This window comes from Orbicella faveolata, unplaced genomic scaffold, assembly GCF_042242905.1.
Source record: "Orbicella faveolata isolate gen_17 unplaced genomic scaffold, um_ofav_v1 contig_13, whole genome shotgun sequence".
Classification (NCBI taxonomy): domain Eukaryota; kingdom Metazoa; phylum Cnidaria; class Anthozoa; order Scleractinia; family Merulinidae; genus Orbicella; species Orbicella faveolata.
This window is the reverse complement of record NW_028301540.1, coordinates 20,627,690-20,646,399: the sequence shown is the minus strand read 5'-3', so window position 1 is coordinate 20,646,399 and position 18,710 is coordinate 20,627,690. Positions and strand designations below refer to the sequence as shown.

The following is an 18,710-nucleotide window of genomic DNA, read 5'->3' as shown; positions in this document are numbered from 1 at the left end:
GCCTTGGCAGTAACAATCATTCGTTTTATTATTGTTATCCCTTTGAACAAGGAGAGATGGTTGTCAATCACAATTTATTGATCACCAGAATTTCCAAAGTGCTATGAGTGGATGTAAATGCACGGTACCTTTTATGAGACCTCGCAATTCAGAACCGGTTTCTTGATTTCTCAGTATTTAGATTACGTTATAACTACGCTATTTTCTTTTGCAGGCAAAAGTTACCGCCATGGAGAACGCAAAATTGATTTTCTTGATGCTATTTACGTGTCTCATTACAAGTAGTGGAAGTCTACTCAGAAAGGGTAAGGCCTCTCAAACAACGTCATGCAGTATCACCTGTCTCTTTTCTGGTTGGTGGCAGGCCTAGCTGAAAGGCAATAGAATGACGCTTGTTATGTAAACGTTTAGAATTAATTTTGCTTCAAGTCCTGATTAAAGCATAAACACATATGACCAAAAAAACTTACAAATGATTTGATGAAAGACATGCGCGCAACACAAACACGGTTTTAAAGGTTCGATTTGGTAGGCTTGGTACAAATCTTTTTATTTCGAAACAAGACTTGGAGAGAAGCAATTCAAATCAAATACATGGAAATAAACAAAGGAATGAAACTCATCTTCACATGACACCAGAATTCATTTTGATTCGCCGCGTGTTAAAGGACGTCAAGATTCGCTCGGGGAAAAGTTATATTTTTCTCTCTTAATGAATTGCTGCATTACCTAACGTTCTGCTGGGTAATTTATATTCATGTGTCTCAAGACAGGATAACATACTACTTTAATTGGCCTCTTTATTTGTCTAAACATGAAATTTTCGAGAAAAATCAACCGAAAATACCATGATGCGTTTTAACAAAAGTCTGAGTTCCAGCGATTTAGACTTTGACATATTTTGCTTTATTCCACTCAGGCACTAAAAAGTATGGTGACACAGATGAAAAAGTCAAGAAACAACAAGTTCTTGTCCCACTGAGAAACTTTGCGATCACCGCCTACGATCAGAACAATTTGATATCACCAATGCTTCACTTAGATGGGACAAACGAAGTCAGTCCCTTAAGACCCCCGACGACTGTGTTCGTAAACAGTGACAACCAAGCCGACCAGTCGTACACTCCAATGGAAGTACAACAAAGCGAAGACAACGATGATCCGTACCAAGAAGCACCTATTGAAGACAACAACTACAACACAGCCTACTCTTCTTTGTTCGGTAATGAGATGGAAAACTATAATGGTGATAACAACGATAACACTAACACGGCTTTTGCCGACGATAGCAGACAGGTTCCGTACGATGACCAGTCAAACGAGGGATATTTAAGTCAAGCCAACGAAGAAGAAGCAAATGCACCGGTCAGAACCATGACGAATTACAACAAGCACGATAGTAATCACATATCTGATGCCATCGTAAACGGCGGTCGTGTTCCCACTCTTTCTAGTCTTATTGCCTCCAGAATAAAAGCGATAAATAGATTAACCTCGCTTAGTCAACAACATTCCACATTAACTTTGCCAAACTATGCGTCGTTGGTCAAACAACTTTTAAAAGCCCAAGCTCAGGCAGTTAAAGCGTCTTCCCGACAACATTCAGATCATCCGTTGTCTAAAGCACCCAAAATAGACAATGGTTTCCAAAACCATAATCAAACACAAGTCAACGCCGTTGACGAGACAAACGCTAAATTGGAAGATGCTGAAAAACAAGAACTTGAATACAAGAAGAATGTGAAAAATGCAGAATTGGCGGCAAATCTAGCGGAGGCTACAAAGACGCTAACAAAACTTGTGAACAAGCTGACAGCGCAAGATGCCTTCATAAGTAAAAAGGGCGAGGAGGGACTGGCAACAAAGAAAAATAACAGTGGAGGTTTGTGATGGGACACATCAGTATTCTAAGTAGTCAGTTTTGACTTATAGTACTTAGAGAAAACGCACAACAACATATAATGTATGAACTTAATCCTACTTCCACTGACAATTACATGGGAAGCAAAGATGGTTACTTTCCAGAACTGAAGGAATTTAAGAACAGTGTATGTTATGCTAAACTTAAGGAATATACTGGGTTTGGGGGTCTGTTATTTTATTATATTTTATTTATCCAACCCGGGCAACCGCACAAACAAGATAAGTTCAGTAATTTCTGTGTGTTTGTTTTTGTTTTTTTTTTTTTTATTGTTATTATTTGTCGATCCTTAGCTAGCAGAAGTAACATATTCAGATATCGCTTGAAGTACAAACGTTTAGGATAGAACTGTTGCCTACGGGACGATAGGGTGGTCGGTAGGTTTAAGAATTCATTCAACTGGTTGGAGCGACTCCGCTTCTAACTGGCTGTATAGAATAAGTTTCTTACCAATACATTACATTTTCGTTAAAAAACAGATTTCTTGTTCGGAGAAGTAACTTGTCAGTAATTAGGATACCGCGTTAGACAAACACAAATTTGAGCGAGAGGGATTTCCTTGAATGACTTTACTCTTTAATACTGTGATGCATCATCGGATGACGGTGTAATCCGAGTACCAATCCACTTTAGTTCTCAGATGTACTTTTGTCAGCTATAAATTTCTAAACGATTATTTCATGAACGGCGACCTCGCGCTATGGAATTGAAAGCTAAACTGTACCGATTCAATACGGCACTCCTGCGTCTTAACAACTGAGGTGTAGTAGCGTGGCACGAAAACATGATGAAATTATTTAGATTTTTACAATTACGCATCGAGACGCTTTACAAAATTGCGAATTGCTCAGCTATATTGCAAATCAATCTAAAAACAAAAAAAGGAATAATTGTAAAGTCAATGATGCAGGGATGATATCTGTTAAATTTCAGATCTATAGCTTTAAATACTCAAGCTAGAAAAAAAGGTTTCCTAAATTACAGGGTTTGCGTGGGAACGCCACGGAGAATGTATAGGAACGCTCATTGCGAATTACTCAGCTATAAAAAATTAAATCCAAAAACAAAATGAACAGTTTTAGGATCAATGATACAGAGATGATGTCTGCATAATTTCAGATCTATAGCTCAAATACTCAAACTAGAAAAAAATATCTCTTAAATTACAGAGCTTGTGTGGGAGCGCAATTACAGAGAATGGACGGGTACGTTCACATAATTGCGAATTTGTCGGCTATAAAAATTAAATCCAAAAACAAAATGACCAGTTTAAAGCCTATAATGTAGAGAGGATTTAGGTAAAATATCAGATCTGTAGCTTTAATACTCAAGCTAGAAAAAAAAATTGTCAAATTACAGAGCATGTATGGGCACGTTCACATAACTGCAAATTTCTCGGCTATAAATGATTTAATCCGAAAACAAAAATACTAGCTTTAAGGACGGTGCCTACTTTTGTTAGTACGTACATGTTCTACGCATCACGCAAGGCATGGTTTTAGCGTCGCGCGCGTGCTGGGTTGACATGACGCAATCAACTACGCTACCAAGTACAAGACTAAAATGAAAGCAAAATTTTTCTACTGTGACCAAATCAAGCGGAATGAACCTGTACTTAAACAGCAGCATATCGCTAACCACAAACAGTTAATGTCTACCAGCTGAAAAACTAGCTGTAATCTGTCGAAAATTATGCTGAAATCCAACTGTAAATATGTACCTGCAGATTGCGTAGTGCGCGCGCAAAACAAGTGCGAGATACGCAAATGTTTTACCTATTGGGGAGGTGACAGGAAAAAATGTAACGGGCACTGTAAAAAGTTTCAAAAAAAGATCAATAACTTTAAAAAACGCGTGATTGCTCCTACATTTTATGTTATGAAATGGAAGGGACAAGCCTTTTCAACACGTGATTAGTTTCTGGTTGCGAGCAAAAGGTATTTAGACTGTATTTTAACTGAATCAAAAGAAGGCTGTCAGAGACTCTAAAAGCGCTGTTGCCAAGATTTTGTAATCAAAACCATACCAAAAATGGTTTTTATGTTGCCATTTACCATGTGGTTTCAGTTCAGATCTTTATAAATGTGTTTGCTTTTTTGTATGTAAAGGCGAATTCTAAGGAAATCTGTAAAAAAAATATCCTCTCCTTCTATTTTCAGGAAAATGCTGATGTCAGCATTTTTGTTGAGATTCAAGGCTAATTATTTCGGAAAAATGCGTGGCTACCCCCTTTTGTCTTTGTGGATTCCAATAGTCCTTACAAAGATCTACTTTTTCCGCGTGGTCCTAACCTGGCGCAAAAACCTTTGTATTTAATAGGCACCGTCCTTAATACCAGTCATATAACAATACTTTCCACCAAATATCAGAAGAAAAGGCCTAATATTGGAGCTATATGAATTACTTAAATATTTAATTTTATTTATTTTATATTTTGTTGGTGTAATTTGTGTAATTAATATTATTTTTTTCATATGATTATTAAATGACAACGACATTATTGGGTGGAACTACGATAAGAGCTTAAAGGAGCTACGTCGCGGTTTGCGCATCTTGAAAAGTTAAGTCGAAATGTTTCAAGTTCGTCGTTTGTAATCCGTGTTAATCTTCTCCGTCCTTAACCATCCTTGTTCCTTTATAGTTTATTATTATCTCTTTGGTGTTTTTCTATCTTAGTAAAATATCATGTTCAGGCTTCCTTCAATTTAAAGGTAATTTTGTACATGGTCAGAATAGCTCAAAATAACGTGACTGAGCTCCTTTAAAGTTACCAAGAATTGAAATTTACTCCTGAATGTAGAGGCGCCATTAGACTAGCGTACCCTGCATGAGTGTAATTTAGGAAAACCATCCAAGCTCGAATTTCAACCTCATCTGGAGCCCAGCGCAATAACCACTAGGCCATCCACCTCATCCTAAACGTACTCTACTTGGGTTGTGTTTTCACTAGGATAATTTTCGCTAGATAAAGTCGGAAAAGTCCGGAAATGCAGTGAAAACAGTTCGTCTTGAATTTAGCGAGTTAAAAATGCAAGCTGTTTTCATCAGAAAAAACGAGCAATTTTCTCGCCAATATGACCGGAAATTCACGCCAAGTTACACTACCTCCCGAGATGATATAACTTGTCCTGGCGAGTGCCGCAGCCAATCACATTCTGCATAGTGACAGACGCCTGCCAAAGAATCTGGCAATAGTATTTACCAGACGCTCATATCGCTGTTCAGTATGTGAAACTGAACTTTTAAAACAGTAGACGATTTCAACAGTCCTTCTCATTTATTTCGCTTTACCATTCCAACGGTCCCATTAGCTTCTCCAGGTCCTCGGCCAGGACCCTACCTATGACACGGCGTCGCCTTGCAGAACGAGTTCCTGCATTACAACATTTCGTCGCATCTTCCTCATTTCTGGGGACATTAACTGCATTGTCTGGAAGAAATGCCTTCTCCCTCGCATAAATATAGCTAGAAAAGCGCTTCCTCTCTCAGCCATTTTTGAAAGTTGCGCGCTTTCGTAATTTGAATCTTCTGAGTTAAATTTCCAGTGAAAGCAGATGTCACGTTTAACTAGTAAATGTTGGCCTGTACTGAAACAAACACCTAGAAAGAATGTTCAGCTAGTTAATCGGCCTAGTGAAAACGCAGCCTTGATAATGTAACTTTACCTAACCAGGTTCGAACAATATTAAAGTGAACAGCAAACAATATTTAAGTGAACAGCAAATAACAGACGCAAACTTTGGTGAGAGGAACCCTTTAACCTTCATATCATATTGTGGGATTCAGTTACTTACGTTATGTATCAGGGCGTGGATCGGAATCATCAGAAGATATGGTTTATTGATACTTATTGCGACAACAAAAAATACTGGAAAGCATTGTTGAGCATCGAACCTCTAAACACATATTTGCTCCTAGACACCTCAGAAATCTTCTAAACAAATTTACCAAATCCCCAATCCACAGCTGCAATTAAAAGATAAAAATATATTCTGGAAGAAATATTTGGCATTGACGTCATATACTGACATGCACAAACAATCTTTTCTCGTAACAGTTTCTATAAAGAAAGATGACCGTCTGTTTGTTGGTTTGTCTGATTTTTCAACAGACACCTCTGTGGACGGAGGATGGTCAGAATGGTCCAAGTGGTCCCCATGTACTACCACGTGTGGTGGGGGATTCACCTATTCTAAGCGGTCTTGCACCAGTCCTCCTTCTTCACATGAAGGGAAAAACTGCGGTGGAAGAAGTCTTAAGGTGCGACTGTGTCACCTTAACAGATGTAAAACCACTGATACCAAGAAAATAAACCTAGAGCGGTCGTTGAATGAAATGGCAGCCACAAGAAGCCATATTTACAGGCCATGACCAAACACTGGAGTAATTTCGCAGGACTTTAACCACTCCTATTCTCGGTAAATTCAATCTTCCAGTAGTTCTTTTCTATTTTTTGACTTACTTAAGTAACTGGCCTTGATTTCAGTTGAATAGGGTCTTATTACCTGATAATCTCCCTTCAGAATTCTTAGTTCGTTGTTTTAACAATCTTAAAAGTGTCAGTGATTTTATTTATTATTATTATTACTAACTTGCGAAAATCCCCACTTGTTCCTAAAAATGTTAGAATCCGTCGTCGAAACAAGGAGAGCGAAATTTAACAAAAATCATCATTTGGACAGGTAATCACATGATTTCGAGAAATTTTTTGAAAAAATAAGCACAAGTAAATTTTTCAGAGGCTAACAAACTTGCACGAACCCATAAGGCGATTGCAAACATTAGTAAATATTTTTGCACCTTCTGCTAGACCTGCATAAAAAGTAGTCTTTCTTGACCACTGAATTTGAAGAATATGAGAACAAAGCGAAGGGAAAAGTCCTTAAGGTTTTGCCTGTGTCCTGTGGGCTTACGGTGATTCCTCATGAAATAAAAGTTGCCGAACAATTTTTTGTCAAACTTTCACTGAATGTTGCCTTCCAAGCATTGTTTCGAAATATACAATAAAAAGGATAGGTCACCTTTCTCGCTAAAGAGATATGATGAGCTAATCTTACCCCATTTATTCCTAACCAAACGCGTTATTTCATCACTTCACGCTACATTTTGCGGTAGCTAAAAGAAAGGTTATCAAAGTTATACTTGAAAAAATCTTGATAGGTAGAAAGTCTCGGGTGCATGAAACAATTTAATATATAATTTATGGCAAAATCACTCAATTCTTAACGTCATTGACTCAAAACGTTCCTCGAATCCTTGTTTTCGAGGTCATAATTCGCGTCCTCACGCAACGGTTTTGTGCACTTTTTTAGCTATATCTTTTTTTCCTTCCGAACAATTTTTTTCTTACTTTGTCAACTTAAAGGGGATAATTTTTACATCAAAATCACGCCATAAGAAATATGGGTCGCCTTGCTCGTTTAAGAGAAAACGAGCATTTTTTTCGCTGTTGAGCTTAGCTTGAGGGAGATCCTGTATGTTGTGTACGTGCACGCGCTAATGACGCGAAATCGTGCACAGTAGGGATGCGCAATGCAATGGTTACAGTATACCTTCGGGTCGGCAATTTTCTTCAAATTTGGATTTTTGGGTCAAAATAGTGGTCGAAGAATAATCTCTAACTTCTGAAAAAAAATTTTGAAAAAGGCTAAATATTGGCGGAGAAATGGCGGTTTTACGTTTTCACCGGAAGTAAAAGTTTACCTCTTGATTGACAGCCCTATGGCGCGTATGCAATCAACCGAGACGATTTTCGCGGGAATTACCTGTATGGATGTCACGAATTGACTACTCAGTTGATCAACATTGTTGTTCTGACTACCCAGCATTTTTGGTATTAGGCGTGTCTCTATTAAGTTATAAGTAAACATAGGCCACGTTTAAACCATGGACCAGTTCGAAAAAGCGAAAACAGCGAAGAACGAATGAAAATACATCAATGAGTGAAGAAGCGAAAGTTCGCCACGCGGATGAAGCTATAGTTATCGTATAAGGCGGGCAAATATTTGTGGTAAGAGAAAAGAAAGGTTCTGTAAAAATTTCGGAACTTGACAGCAATAACAGGGATCCTGACAGAGACTCTTCTGATGAGTCCGATATCGATGAATCGTCGGACTCATTGAGACCATTTGAAACATTATTCATGCACAGTTGCCCACACACAGTTGCTCTCCGCGCTTTCTTTTGTTTGTTTCCTTCGCTCAGCCACTCTAGCGTTCGTATCCTTTTTAGTCTTCCCCATTTTGCCAGACCAGCTTCAAGAAAAACCGAGCTACAGAAAAATCCTCTCTCTGCTTTCGGTTCCTTGAGCGCATTGCGAAACACAAGAGTTTTTTAGAGATTCGCGCGTAAATTTCACCAGGAGGTTAACGGTAGTAAACTTTCCCTGCACTGATTGGCTTAGTTACCTGAGAACCCAGTTGAAGGCGTTTGTGGGCGGAGTTTGTTTGCGAAGCAGAAAATTTTTCTTAGCGCTGTTTTCTCGAATAAATTTTTTCACTTGAAGCAGACACTTTAAAGAGTTATAACTCAAAGGGAATTTGTTCAATTGCTCTTAAATTTGGACAGTGGCTAGTTTAACATATAAACTACAAAAGCATGTCTGGGAATTGTTAATTTCGAAATACTTTATCTTCGAGAGCGATTTTTGTACGATCACTCCACATTTTTTTAATTCTATTTCGAAAATGTTCTGTAACTTTTTACTGCAATTGAATATGCCAAAACGCAGACACGTTTTTTAAGCGCTTTGGGCCCTGAAACCGAGGAAAAAATTAAATTGGCGTAAAACGAAATTCGCTTTGACTTGTAGCTTTCGAAAGGTGATTCGGGCGCTCGCATTTAGTGGTCGTGAAAATTTCGACAATTCATTTTCTTTCAAAATTGTTGGTATAGTTTGATAGCCAGCTCCATAAGCTTTAATTTGATATGGGGGTTTAGGTATCTACAGCTTAAACTGCACGCGCTACATCGCCTGCGCGCGAGACACCCCTGAAGGTATACTGTAACCTTAACTGTTTTTATGGGCTCGTCAAAATCCGTGCCTTATAAACTCTTCAACGTTCAACTCACAATGCTTAAACCAAAATGTTGACTGGGAATACCGAGCTTGAGGATAAACACAACGGTATTTCTCAGCACATGACTGAAAACATTCAGTTAAAAGTTACCGGTTCTTTGGCAGTCTGGTTGGTCCTTCGCGTTTCGCTGCAGAGTACTGAAGTCTTTTAACACTTATTCTTCGACGAAGGTTTATAATGCCGTAAATGTCGACCCCTGCATTGCATTGTGCTTTATCCTTACAACTTTTAATTTTATTCCTTGCCTCCCACACCTCGAGATTACTAGTCTTCTTATTGTGCTTCGTACTTTGCTTTGTTTTCAAGCTTTTGCATTAAAACGTTGTTGTATAGTTTGAATCTAGCGTCCTTTTCGTCCGCCATTTTGTCAGTCAGAGATCTTATTGTGTAACACGCAGCGTATGTGTTAGTTTAATTTCACCTTTTTGCAATGAATTTCACATTTCTCTACTCAATTTCAGTTTTGTGCACGCCCTCAGCCAATGAAAGCGTAAAAACTGTTGCTTGCATATTATTAGTACCTGAACTTACAGAAGAATGACCAGAGATAATATTTTCTACTAATATAACCTCCATAAATAACGACTTTAAAGAGGGTAACCCTGGACTATTACTAAAAAATATTCCATTTCCCCTTTTACCCAGGACACCGAGGGATTCCTTCCAGGCATCCTTCCTGTCTTTATGCATTGAAGTCAAAACATGTAGATCACGTAGCCGAGTTATCCTAGTCGAGCCTCGATAACTTACTCTATATGGAGTATGACGTCACTGCATGTAGCGACACAAATATTGGCCTCGTACAAACGAGGGCCAGCCAATTAGAATAACCAGTTCCTTGCAGGTGGTTACTCAGCAACTGACTCTCAATGAACGAAGTTCTTATAAAGCATGAAATAAAACTGAGAATGACGTCGTTTTGTTAACAGTGTAGTTTATATATAGTCTAACTATTTTTAAGAGATTCTGATGAATAATTAAATGTAAGCCATTGTTTCACTATTCTTTAAAGTCTTAATACCTTTGACGGTCCTGTATGGGAAACATTTTTGACATTTTAATTCGTATCATGCCTTTTTTCTCTCTCTCTTTTTAATAAGAGCTAAAAAAAGAAACAATGAGAAATTGACGAATTAAACGTTAATATAACAATTGTTTTCATTCATACGCAGTTTTCACTTCTCAAGATTTTGTTAATTGTTCAATATAATATTCGCTGAAATTCCTCTCATGTAATGGGTCGCTGATATATTTTTATATGTCGTTATATGCTAAATGGAGTGATTTTTCCTTAAAAAGTCCATAGAGTTCCTCATATAAAAATCGCGTTTATTTTTGTTAATTTCATCTCTCGTAAACTACTAGGAAAACGAGGGATAACGATACAAATGATACATCACTTCAAGTAATTGACTTTTTCCCAGTATATTAGAAAAACTCAAAAGGAAAATAACTTTTTTCTATCTACTTTTTAAGGCGTAAGATTTATTTGAATCATTGATCGAGAACAATGATTTTGTGCGAAAACAATTTAACAACCTGTTTTTGGCAATTAGAAATTTATTGTATCTGTTTCTCCCATGCATAACATTGCTAATCTATTGTTCAAACTCATCTGCTTGGCTAAAAGTTTTGAAATGAATTTCATTTTTCTTTTCTGTTTGGCGAACATTATTTACTATAATAAAAACAAAAAGAACTATCAAACTTAACTCTCCAAAAACGAGAAAAGCTGTCCTGGTACCAAATTCGTGAACCATAACTCCTCCCAGAAGACCGCCGCTGGCGTAACCTAAACCAGTGTAAAAGCCGTTAACGAGCCCTTGGAGTGTCGTTGCCACACCGGGCTCTGCACCAACATGGGACACAAACGAAGACCAAACAGCGGCTGTTGTTATTCCTTGAATAAGTTCTATAGGTAAAAAAAGCCAAGGTCTGCTACAATATGAGTAGTAAAAGAATCGCAGAGCGTAGCACAGAAGTCCCAAGTACATCACCCTGAAGTGCCCGATGTTCCGAAGAAGACGCTCTGATAAAAGATACACTACCACTTCTGCTGTGCTGTTTGCCAGAATTATCAACCCAAACAACATCTGTTGCCCGCCTAATTCACGAAGATGCCAGAAGAGAAATGTTTGTATAAAACCAAAAGCTGTGCCACAAAAAAATACAATGAATAGAAAAAAGGCATAGTCGAAGTTTTTAAGCACTTTTAGTCCACCTATTGCAGTTTCTTTACATTGTGAGTGATCGACAGGTTTAAAGTTAAACCGACTTGCTACAATCAATGCAGCCACCATGAAGAAAGCAAACACATAGAAGCAAGGAATATAGTTGATGTCCATTTCCTGGCTACAAGGATTAAGGGTTTTCGGTCCACTTATAGACGTGCCAACGATAAATGCGGTCATTCCATAACCGACTGATCCCCAAAAAGCTTGCTTTCCATATTCATGGCTGTCCTCCGCAAGAATCTGCAGCGTGGCTGTATCCGCCAAGCATTGTGTTGGTGACGCAAAAATCTGTCCAAATACTATAACGCAAACCATAAAAATGAACAGCCGAGAAGAATCGGAGATTTTCTCAGGGGAGGGATAGTATTTTAGGTCTGGAAACGTATCTTCTTTGAGTTTTGTCGATTTCTCAGGCTCATATCCACTCGAGAAAAAGCTTAAGGCCCATGGAAGAAATCTACTGGATCCAAAAATAGACTCGTAGGATCGCGTTGAAGTGTGGTGATGATCGACGGAATTCTTAAGTCGATGCGATCGTGGTGTTAAGCTTGTGAAGTTAGTGTTACCCGTAGAGGCATTTTGGAACAATGACAAAGACAAAGAGTTCATCTCATAGCAGGCTTTCGGTCTTTCTCCTATCGGTATTATAGCCAGAGAAAATGTTGACAATAGCCAAGCTGACAATCCTAATAATAAAACAAATTTACTTTTATTGAAGCGATCCGCCAGAGCTCCCCAAACAGGTGTGAAAACAAATTGTACAAGAGATCGAACAGCCACAAGGATGCCCAGCTGTCTTGGTGATAAAAACAACTGTTTAAAGTACAATGATAGATAGGGCCACAGCGATCCAAAAGCCGAGAAGTAGAACAGGTAAAATAGTTTGGACACCAGTCGGTTTCGGTTAATTTTACAATCGAAACGATGTTTTGAATTCTCATCTCCTTCTTCATCATTGTTGCCACAGAGCCTTTCTTGGGACGCCTTGGTATAGCTTGGACATTCTTCCATTGACTCAGTAGGATATTCTTGGGTTTTTCCAGTGGACACGCACCCCAAAACGCATTGACAACCTTCATTGATGCTTAAACCTGGATGTCGAGTTACCTACAATGGGTGACATCATCAAACAAAACAGGACGACTGTTTAGTTCAGCCAGGTTAAATTTTTATGTCCTAAGAAAAATTTACCCCGCGAGACTGGTACTTCCATTGTTCTGCTTTCCTTATAAGGATTTTGTTGTGATAATCGTTTTCTCGCTAATAAAAACTTGATAGCCGGCCTGGAGTTTGAAGCAAATCTTTCTATCAGTATAATGGGTTAAAGAATCTAAAAATTAATACGACAAAAGAAAACGACATACTTTGTCCCTTGGGCTATTGACGTATCCACCTGGTTCTGGCATAGCAATTTTGTGGTCGTAATGTGAAGCTTACAAAGTGTTACATAGACCTGCATGATGACTTTTTTTATTTATTCCAGGTATATTGAGAATGCTGTTTTATCCCTTTTTAAGCAGCAAAATGCTTTCAATGGCTGCTTGATATTTCAAAACCAACCAAGAGCCAAGTGCTTTTTTAATGCCCATCACGAACTCCTTCCAATATGAACAAAAAGACCATGCTCGTTTCTACAGCTTTCAGCAAATTCTGGACATATTTCATAATTTTAGTGTGCTTCTGCGAAACGTATTTCGCTGAACGGAAAATTTTGTATGTGGCAACAAGTCTGTGGTCACGATCGCGCGTTTCCACAATGTACAACAAATTCCTTTTTCTAGCCCAACAAAAAAAAAGCCTTACACTCAGGGGATATTTTGAGAACCTTATATGACGTACCTCGGAGGACATGTCGTGACATTCACATGGCGTAAAATCCCGGCAGAAAATTTAGGATGCTTAAACGACGTACCTTATTTCCCATGAAACATGTAACGTCGCCGTACACGGCTTAGGAGAAATAAGCTGACAACTCACAAGAGGTGCAACCTGAAGGACATTTCGAGGCGACTTACATGGTTACAGGGGCATTTGGTACGACGGGAAATTCCATGATGCGCACTTCGAGAGAGATTTGATATAACAATTACGTGACTTATACATACCATACGAAATGGAGGGCATGTTGTGGCAGAGTACCTGAATTAACATGGATCACGTAGACGTCGTATACAAACTGACTGTCCGGAAATTGTGAAATGGAAATACACTTTACGGATAACGTTCATGTCCGGATGACAGGGTTTCAATTCTGGACACTCTCTCCAGGCCCTTTCGACTCAAAATCAAGGATTTGGCGTAGTAATCATTAATAATAAACGAATATTTATACAGGATAATCTTTCAGTACAAATCAACACTGGTAAACTACTTATTCCGAACTAGAACCTAAGTATACCTTATTTGTATTTAGTATTAGTGTTATGAAAAATGAAGATATTGATGAAGATATTGTTTTAAGCCATGCATATTGCATGGGATAGACCCTTAGTCGATATATAGAGGGTAAAGGCTAATCCGAATAATTGCATACCACATATGACGAGAGATGTTAAACAATGGTTTAAACGTTAGCAGAGAGAACTGTGCCTTTTCTCCGAAATTTGTTCTAACTTTAAACATGAAAATTTACGTTTTTGCGTTATTCCAAAAGTTTATTCACGTCTCATACCAGAAAATCATACAATGTGCATACTCACGTTTCTTTATTCCTTTGATAGCAAATATTCTCATGCAGAAAAACGATCCTTAATTTTCTTGGGAGCATGTGAGTGTAGACCGGTGCGGAAGTTGACATGTCAGTGCCGTATGCCAACAAAAATCGCATAAATCAACATAGATCGACTCTGCAACATGAAAATATAAATTAGTACGTATTCCCATGAACAATCTGTAAGTTATCTCATAGCAAAACTGAACTCTCCCCATATCAACGTTGTGCTGGATTTTAAAGTAGGCACTCTATTTTTATCTCTCGAATGCGTGAAACCTGGATCTCAACGGAAGTTGGGAAAAGCTTGGTTGGTTATTCTTAAAATGATATGCTTACAATGCGAGTAAGACAAACTTTAAACAAGAACACAAGACAGAGAGCTCCTAAACGTTGAATTGACTCCATTAAGAATTCGTTTTGTCCCTGCATATGTCCAAACGTAAGGGAAATTTTCACGCTACCAAAGCACGCAAGTTAACAACAAAGTATGCACTCATTTTTGAGGGTCCACAATAGGGTTCTCAGTTCCCGCTTTCCCGCCCAATTTTTCCTGTTAATCCCACCATCCCGCCCATTCTACCCTGGAAATCCCGATCCCACCCACTTTTAAAAGACGTTTCGCGTTAGTTATTAATTTGTTAAATTAATAATTAACACAGAAACTTTTTAAAAGTAGATATCGCACAAAAGATCACAAAAGGATTCAATGGGTAGCAGATAAGTAAGCACAAATGATTATAACGTTTCTTTCTGTAAATAGTGTCTGTTTTGCCTTCTTTTGTCCACGTGCACCTATTAGTGAAAAAAAAAACAGATTGTTCATTCCCTTATTCAAGACATGACCCGTAAACACACCTGGCAGTTTCTTTCAAAGCTTTCAGTGTTTTCACTTTCCTTGAAATCTAGGCTCAGAACTTTTCTTTGCGAATGAAGGCACTCCCGCTCGCACATCCTTCTCGAAACATATGGCTATGCAATTTATAATGTCACATACTTCGTTCGGTAAATCACTATCACCGCCATCCGGTGTACCCCTCGGGGGTACTCCCTTATATGGGCTATATAGGTATGTGCGGCCCAAAGGGTATGGTTTTTCAGCCGTTTTGGTCATCCATAAATAGGGTATCGATTTTGGCATTTTGGTCTCAAATAGGGTATGGTTTCTGTACTCTCTTGAATTGGGTATGTTGTTTGGAAGAAGCTACTTTTTCATCATTATCGATAAGCCCATAAACAAAACAACTGTGTCAGCCGCCAGTTATAAGTGAGGTATCGAATTTTCGGTCTGATCATAAATATGGCTGGGGAAAATCGCAGATTTGGTCATAAATAGGGTAAGGGGGTTTGGAAGCGGGCCTCACACCCCACCAAATGTTTCTGAGAGTACCCCACCCCCCCCCCACCCCCCGGGGGGCCATCCTGGTCAAAACAAGCAAAGCGCTCTGTAAAAGGTCGAAACTGGCCAAAAAAAAACTGGAAAAGGATCGGGGGCTCAAGATTACAGACGTAAGCGTCGAAAATGTCGGAAATAGACAGATGTCATTGATGTCATCAGAGGCCAACACAAATGATCACAATAGGACTCAAAGACCTCACACAGTTTTATGATACTAATGTAGTCAAGCGATAATGGATACGTTTGACAGAACCTGACAGGGTGCAGAGCCGTTGCTATTCATTGCTTGAAACCTGACCCAGCTATACGTACAAAAGGTTCGTTTTCTGCCCTGGTTTCTGGCTGCTTGCGGTATTTATCAGGTCACCTAAGAATTGAAATCCCGTATCCCGCTCTGTTCCCCTTGCGAATCTCACATCCCAACCCCATAAAAACACGAAATCCCGCTCCCACTCGTGTTTGTAATTTCCGCTTCCCACCCCTGTTTTCAGTTCAAATCCGAAATATCACGGCGAAAAAAAAGCCAAATCCCGCATCCCGCCAAACCTAGAGGGGACCCTCATTTTTTGTTTGTTTTAATAGTTGTAACTTCGTTAATAACGCTCTTTTGGCTTATTTCATTTTTATAAAACACAGTTTATGATAACTGAAAATGCCTGAGATTACTCGAAATCTGATAAGGACATGGCCGCGGGTGATAACGGGTAGTTAACGACTTTAGGTGTGCAACAAGTCAGAAATTGCGCTGATAAGTTAACTGCAACGTGCTAAGAACTAGTACATGAAGAAATGAAGAAATGAATATCCGATAAACCCTAAACGGAAGCTTAGAATGGACTGAATACTCCACAAGCATCACATGTGATTTCTTCAAGACAAGTGAAGCTGAAGAGAAGTTCAAGACAAGCGACTTTCAACAGGAAAAGCTTCTGCAGTGCGTAATCAAGCTTGCTGTTTATTCAATATTCCCCTTGCAAACAAAAGACTATCGATCAAAATTCAACCAAAATCGAAACAAACTATGAGCTTCGTTGACAATGCCAACCTTGGTAGACAAGAGCAACGCAGAGACAAATACGGAGATCAAGTTTCCGATATTAATGAGCAAAAATGCTGCCCAGAAATCGAAAGAAAACTTATTCCAGCAAAACTATTTTACTTCTTATATTTTTCGTCTTTGGGTGCTCTGTTGCCCTACCTTGCATTGTACTACAAACAAATGAAACTGACACCTTCTCAAGTGGGCATACTGATGGGATTGAAGCCCTTTGTCGAGTTTGTTTGTACTCCATTTTGGGGAGCCTTTGTGGATCGAGTTAAAAAAGGGAAATCAGTTCTTCTTTTGTCGCTTCTTGTTACCGCATTGTCTCAGTTCTCGCTCTCTTTAGTAGCACCAGCTGAGCGACTATGCACATTGAATTTCATATCGCGTTCCGTCGAGGGCGGAGACAATTCATCCAGAATTTCTCTTCAAGATGGAAATTATTCTACTTACTGGAAGGATTTCGTTTTTGTCTCCTCCATGGTGAATGACAAGCCTTGGCCGTTGGTCTATGCCAGTAAAGAAGAGAATATACCACGGATTGCCAGTACAAGAGAACTATTCATAATATTATTTATCATCATTTTGGTCAGCAACGTTATCTCGTCTCCCTCTTTGGCGCTCGCAGACACAGTTACAGTGCAAACTTTAAGACCTGATGTGCATCTGTACGGGCATCAGCGGCTATGGGGATCCGTTGGATGGGGAATAGCCTCATTCCTAGTCGGTGCGCTGGTCACATTAAGTCACCACTGTCCTAATCCTTTTACCAAACCATCCGAAGTAAATTACACGCCTTGTTTTTATACATTCGGAGCTTTGATGCTTCTGGCACTTCTTACATCCACAAGATTTAAGTTTGCCTACGAATCAGAGAACGCTAAAGTGGCTAAAGATGTTGGAATAATTGATAGTTTCAAACAAAGTATCAACGTGAAGTACATCGTGTTCTTATCTACAGCGCTTTATTTTGGAATTATGAACGCCTTCATGAAAACGTTTCTATTTTGGCATTTAAAAGATTTGGGCGGAACACAGTTACTTTTTAGCATCATTGCAGCTGTAAACTGCATTGCTGAAGTCTCTGTGTATCTTATATCGGACAGAATCATCTCACGCATAGGACACACCCGAGTCATATACCTTGCGGCAGTAGGATTCACTATGCGGTGTCTCTGGTATTCGTTTTTATCAAACCCATGGTTAGTTCTTCCATTGGAATTCATGCCTGGAATAACAAACGCCTTAGCATGGGTGGCTATGCTTTCATACGTAAATGAGATGTCGACCAGTGGCAATGCCACAACACATCAAGGCATTCTTTATGGGTTTTACAGAGGTCTTGGTTATGGATGCGGTGAAGTGCTTGGGGGTGTAATGATCAACTTTTTAGGGTCAGGAAATGCTTTTAAAGTGTTTGCATTGGGTGCAGTTTGTGTTTTTTTAGGTAATGTTTTCGTTGAAAACTCCAATCGACTAAACCGAATTTTTAAACGGTATTCAGGTGATTAACAAAAACAAAAGAAATAGCGTTTTTTTCATTACGTAAGCAGGCCTTACAACTATGATCATAAGAAAATCAAAATCAGAGCGCACCTAAGGTAGCTTATCTCCTATAAACTAATAATAAGTTTAGTTCATATCAACTGTGTGCGAATAAACTGGCAAAAAAAAAGATTTAAATGACTGACTCCAAGTAAAGCCCACACTCGCTATTCCTTAAACTGGCTGTAATTACAAACCTCTATATCACTTGTATTAAACTGTGAAATATACTTGTTTCGTAAAAGAAACGAATGCTAAATATCATACATGCCTTTAGCTGTAAAATAATAAACAATTTAGCTAAAATTAAACAAACCATCAAAGTTCCATCGTTTAAAATTTACCAAGTGGCTCGTAGAATACCTGTTAAAACTAAAAAAAAGCATTATCGAGTGTGTATGATGCAAACGCAAAACTTCGCTGACACGGAAAATGAAAATAGCGAAATAAGTGCTTTTAACTCGACTCCAACTTAAAAATGATCCACACTCAAAATTTTAATAGTGGTGTGAACCTTTCCGTTGAGGAGCTTACTTGGTTCCTAGGGTTTATTATAAGGAAACGACTGAAACAATACACTATATTCTTTGCCAAAATTTAAAGTTTGTCAGATTAACACTGCAAAATTATAGCGCTCCCTCTTGAATTTCGTGATCGCTTTCTTCGTATTGGCATGCCAAGAGGAGTACTCGATCCAGCGCCGTTACGTTTTTGCCTGCTTTGCCTTTGCGCGCTGGTAAGAGCTAGCAGAGCGTTAGAACGTTTTTCCGCGAGTTGCTT

The 18,710-nt window shown here is 38.8% G+C and overlaps 3 protein-coding genes across 3 annotated transcripts; 2 read left to right on the top strand and 1 right to left on the bottom strand.

The window, feature by feature from the left end:
- Positions 1 to 229: 229 nt before the first annotated feature.
- LOC149115529 (uncharacterized) lies at positions 230 to 6,868 on the top strand. Its single transcript, XM_089284996.1, has 3 exons — positions 230 to 305; positions 920 to 1,882; positions 6,033 to 6,868. Exons 1-3 carry the CDS (start codon positions 230 to 232, stop codon positions 6,290 to 6,292), a joined length of 1,299 nt encoding a protein of 432 aa, XP_089141122.1. The 3' UTR covers positions 6,293 to 6,868.
- Positions 6,869 to 9,395: 2,527 nt separating this feature from the next.
- LOC110051149 (major facilitator superfamily domain-containing protein 6-like) lies at positions 9,396 to 12,509 on the bottom strand. The gene has a single exon (XM_020757139.2). It carries the CDS (start codon positions 12,243 to 12,245, stop codon positions 10,599 to 10,601), a length of 1,647 nt encoding a protein of 548 aa, XP_020612798.1. The 5' UTR covers positions 12,246 to 12,509; the 3' UTR covers positions 9,396 to 10,598.
- A 3,855-nt stretch (positions 12,510 to 16,364) lies between these two features.
- On the top strand, positions 16,365 to 17,897 carry LOC110051224 (major facilitator superfamily domain-containing protein 6-like). Its single transcript, XM_089285695.1, has one exon. It carries the CDS (start codon positions 16,365 to 16,367, stop codon positions 17,895 to 17,897), a length of 1,533 nt encoding a protein of 510 aa, XP_089141821.1.
- Positions 17,898 to 18,710: the final 813 nt, after the last annotated feature.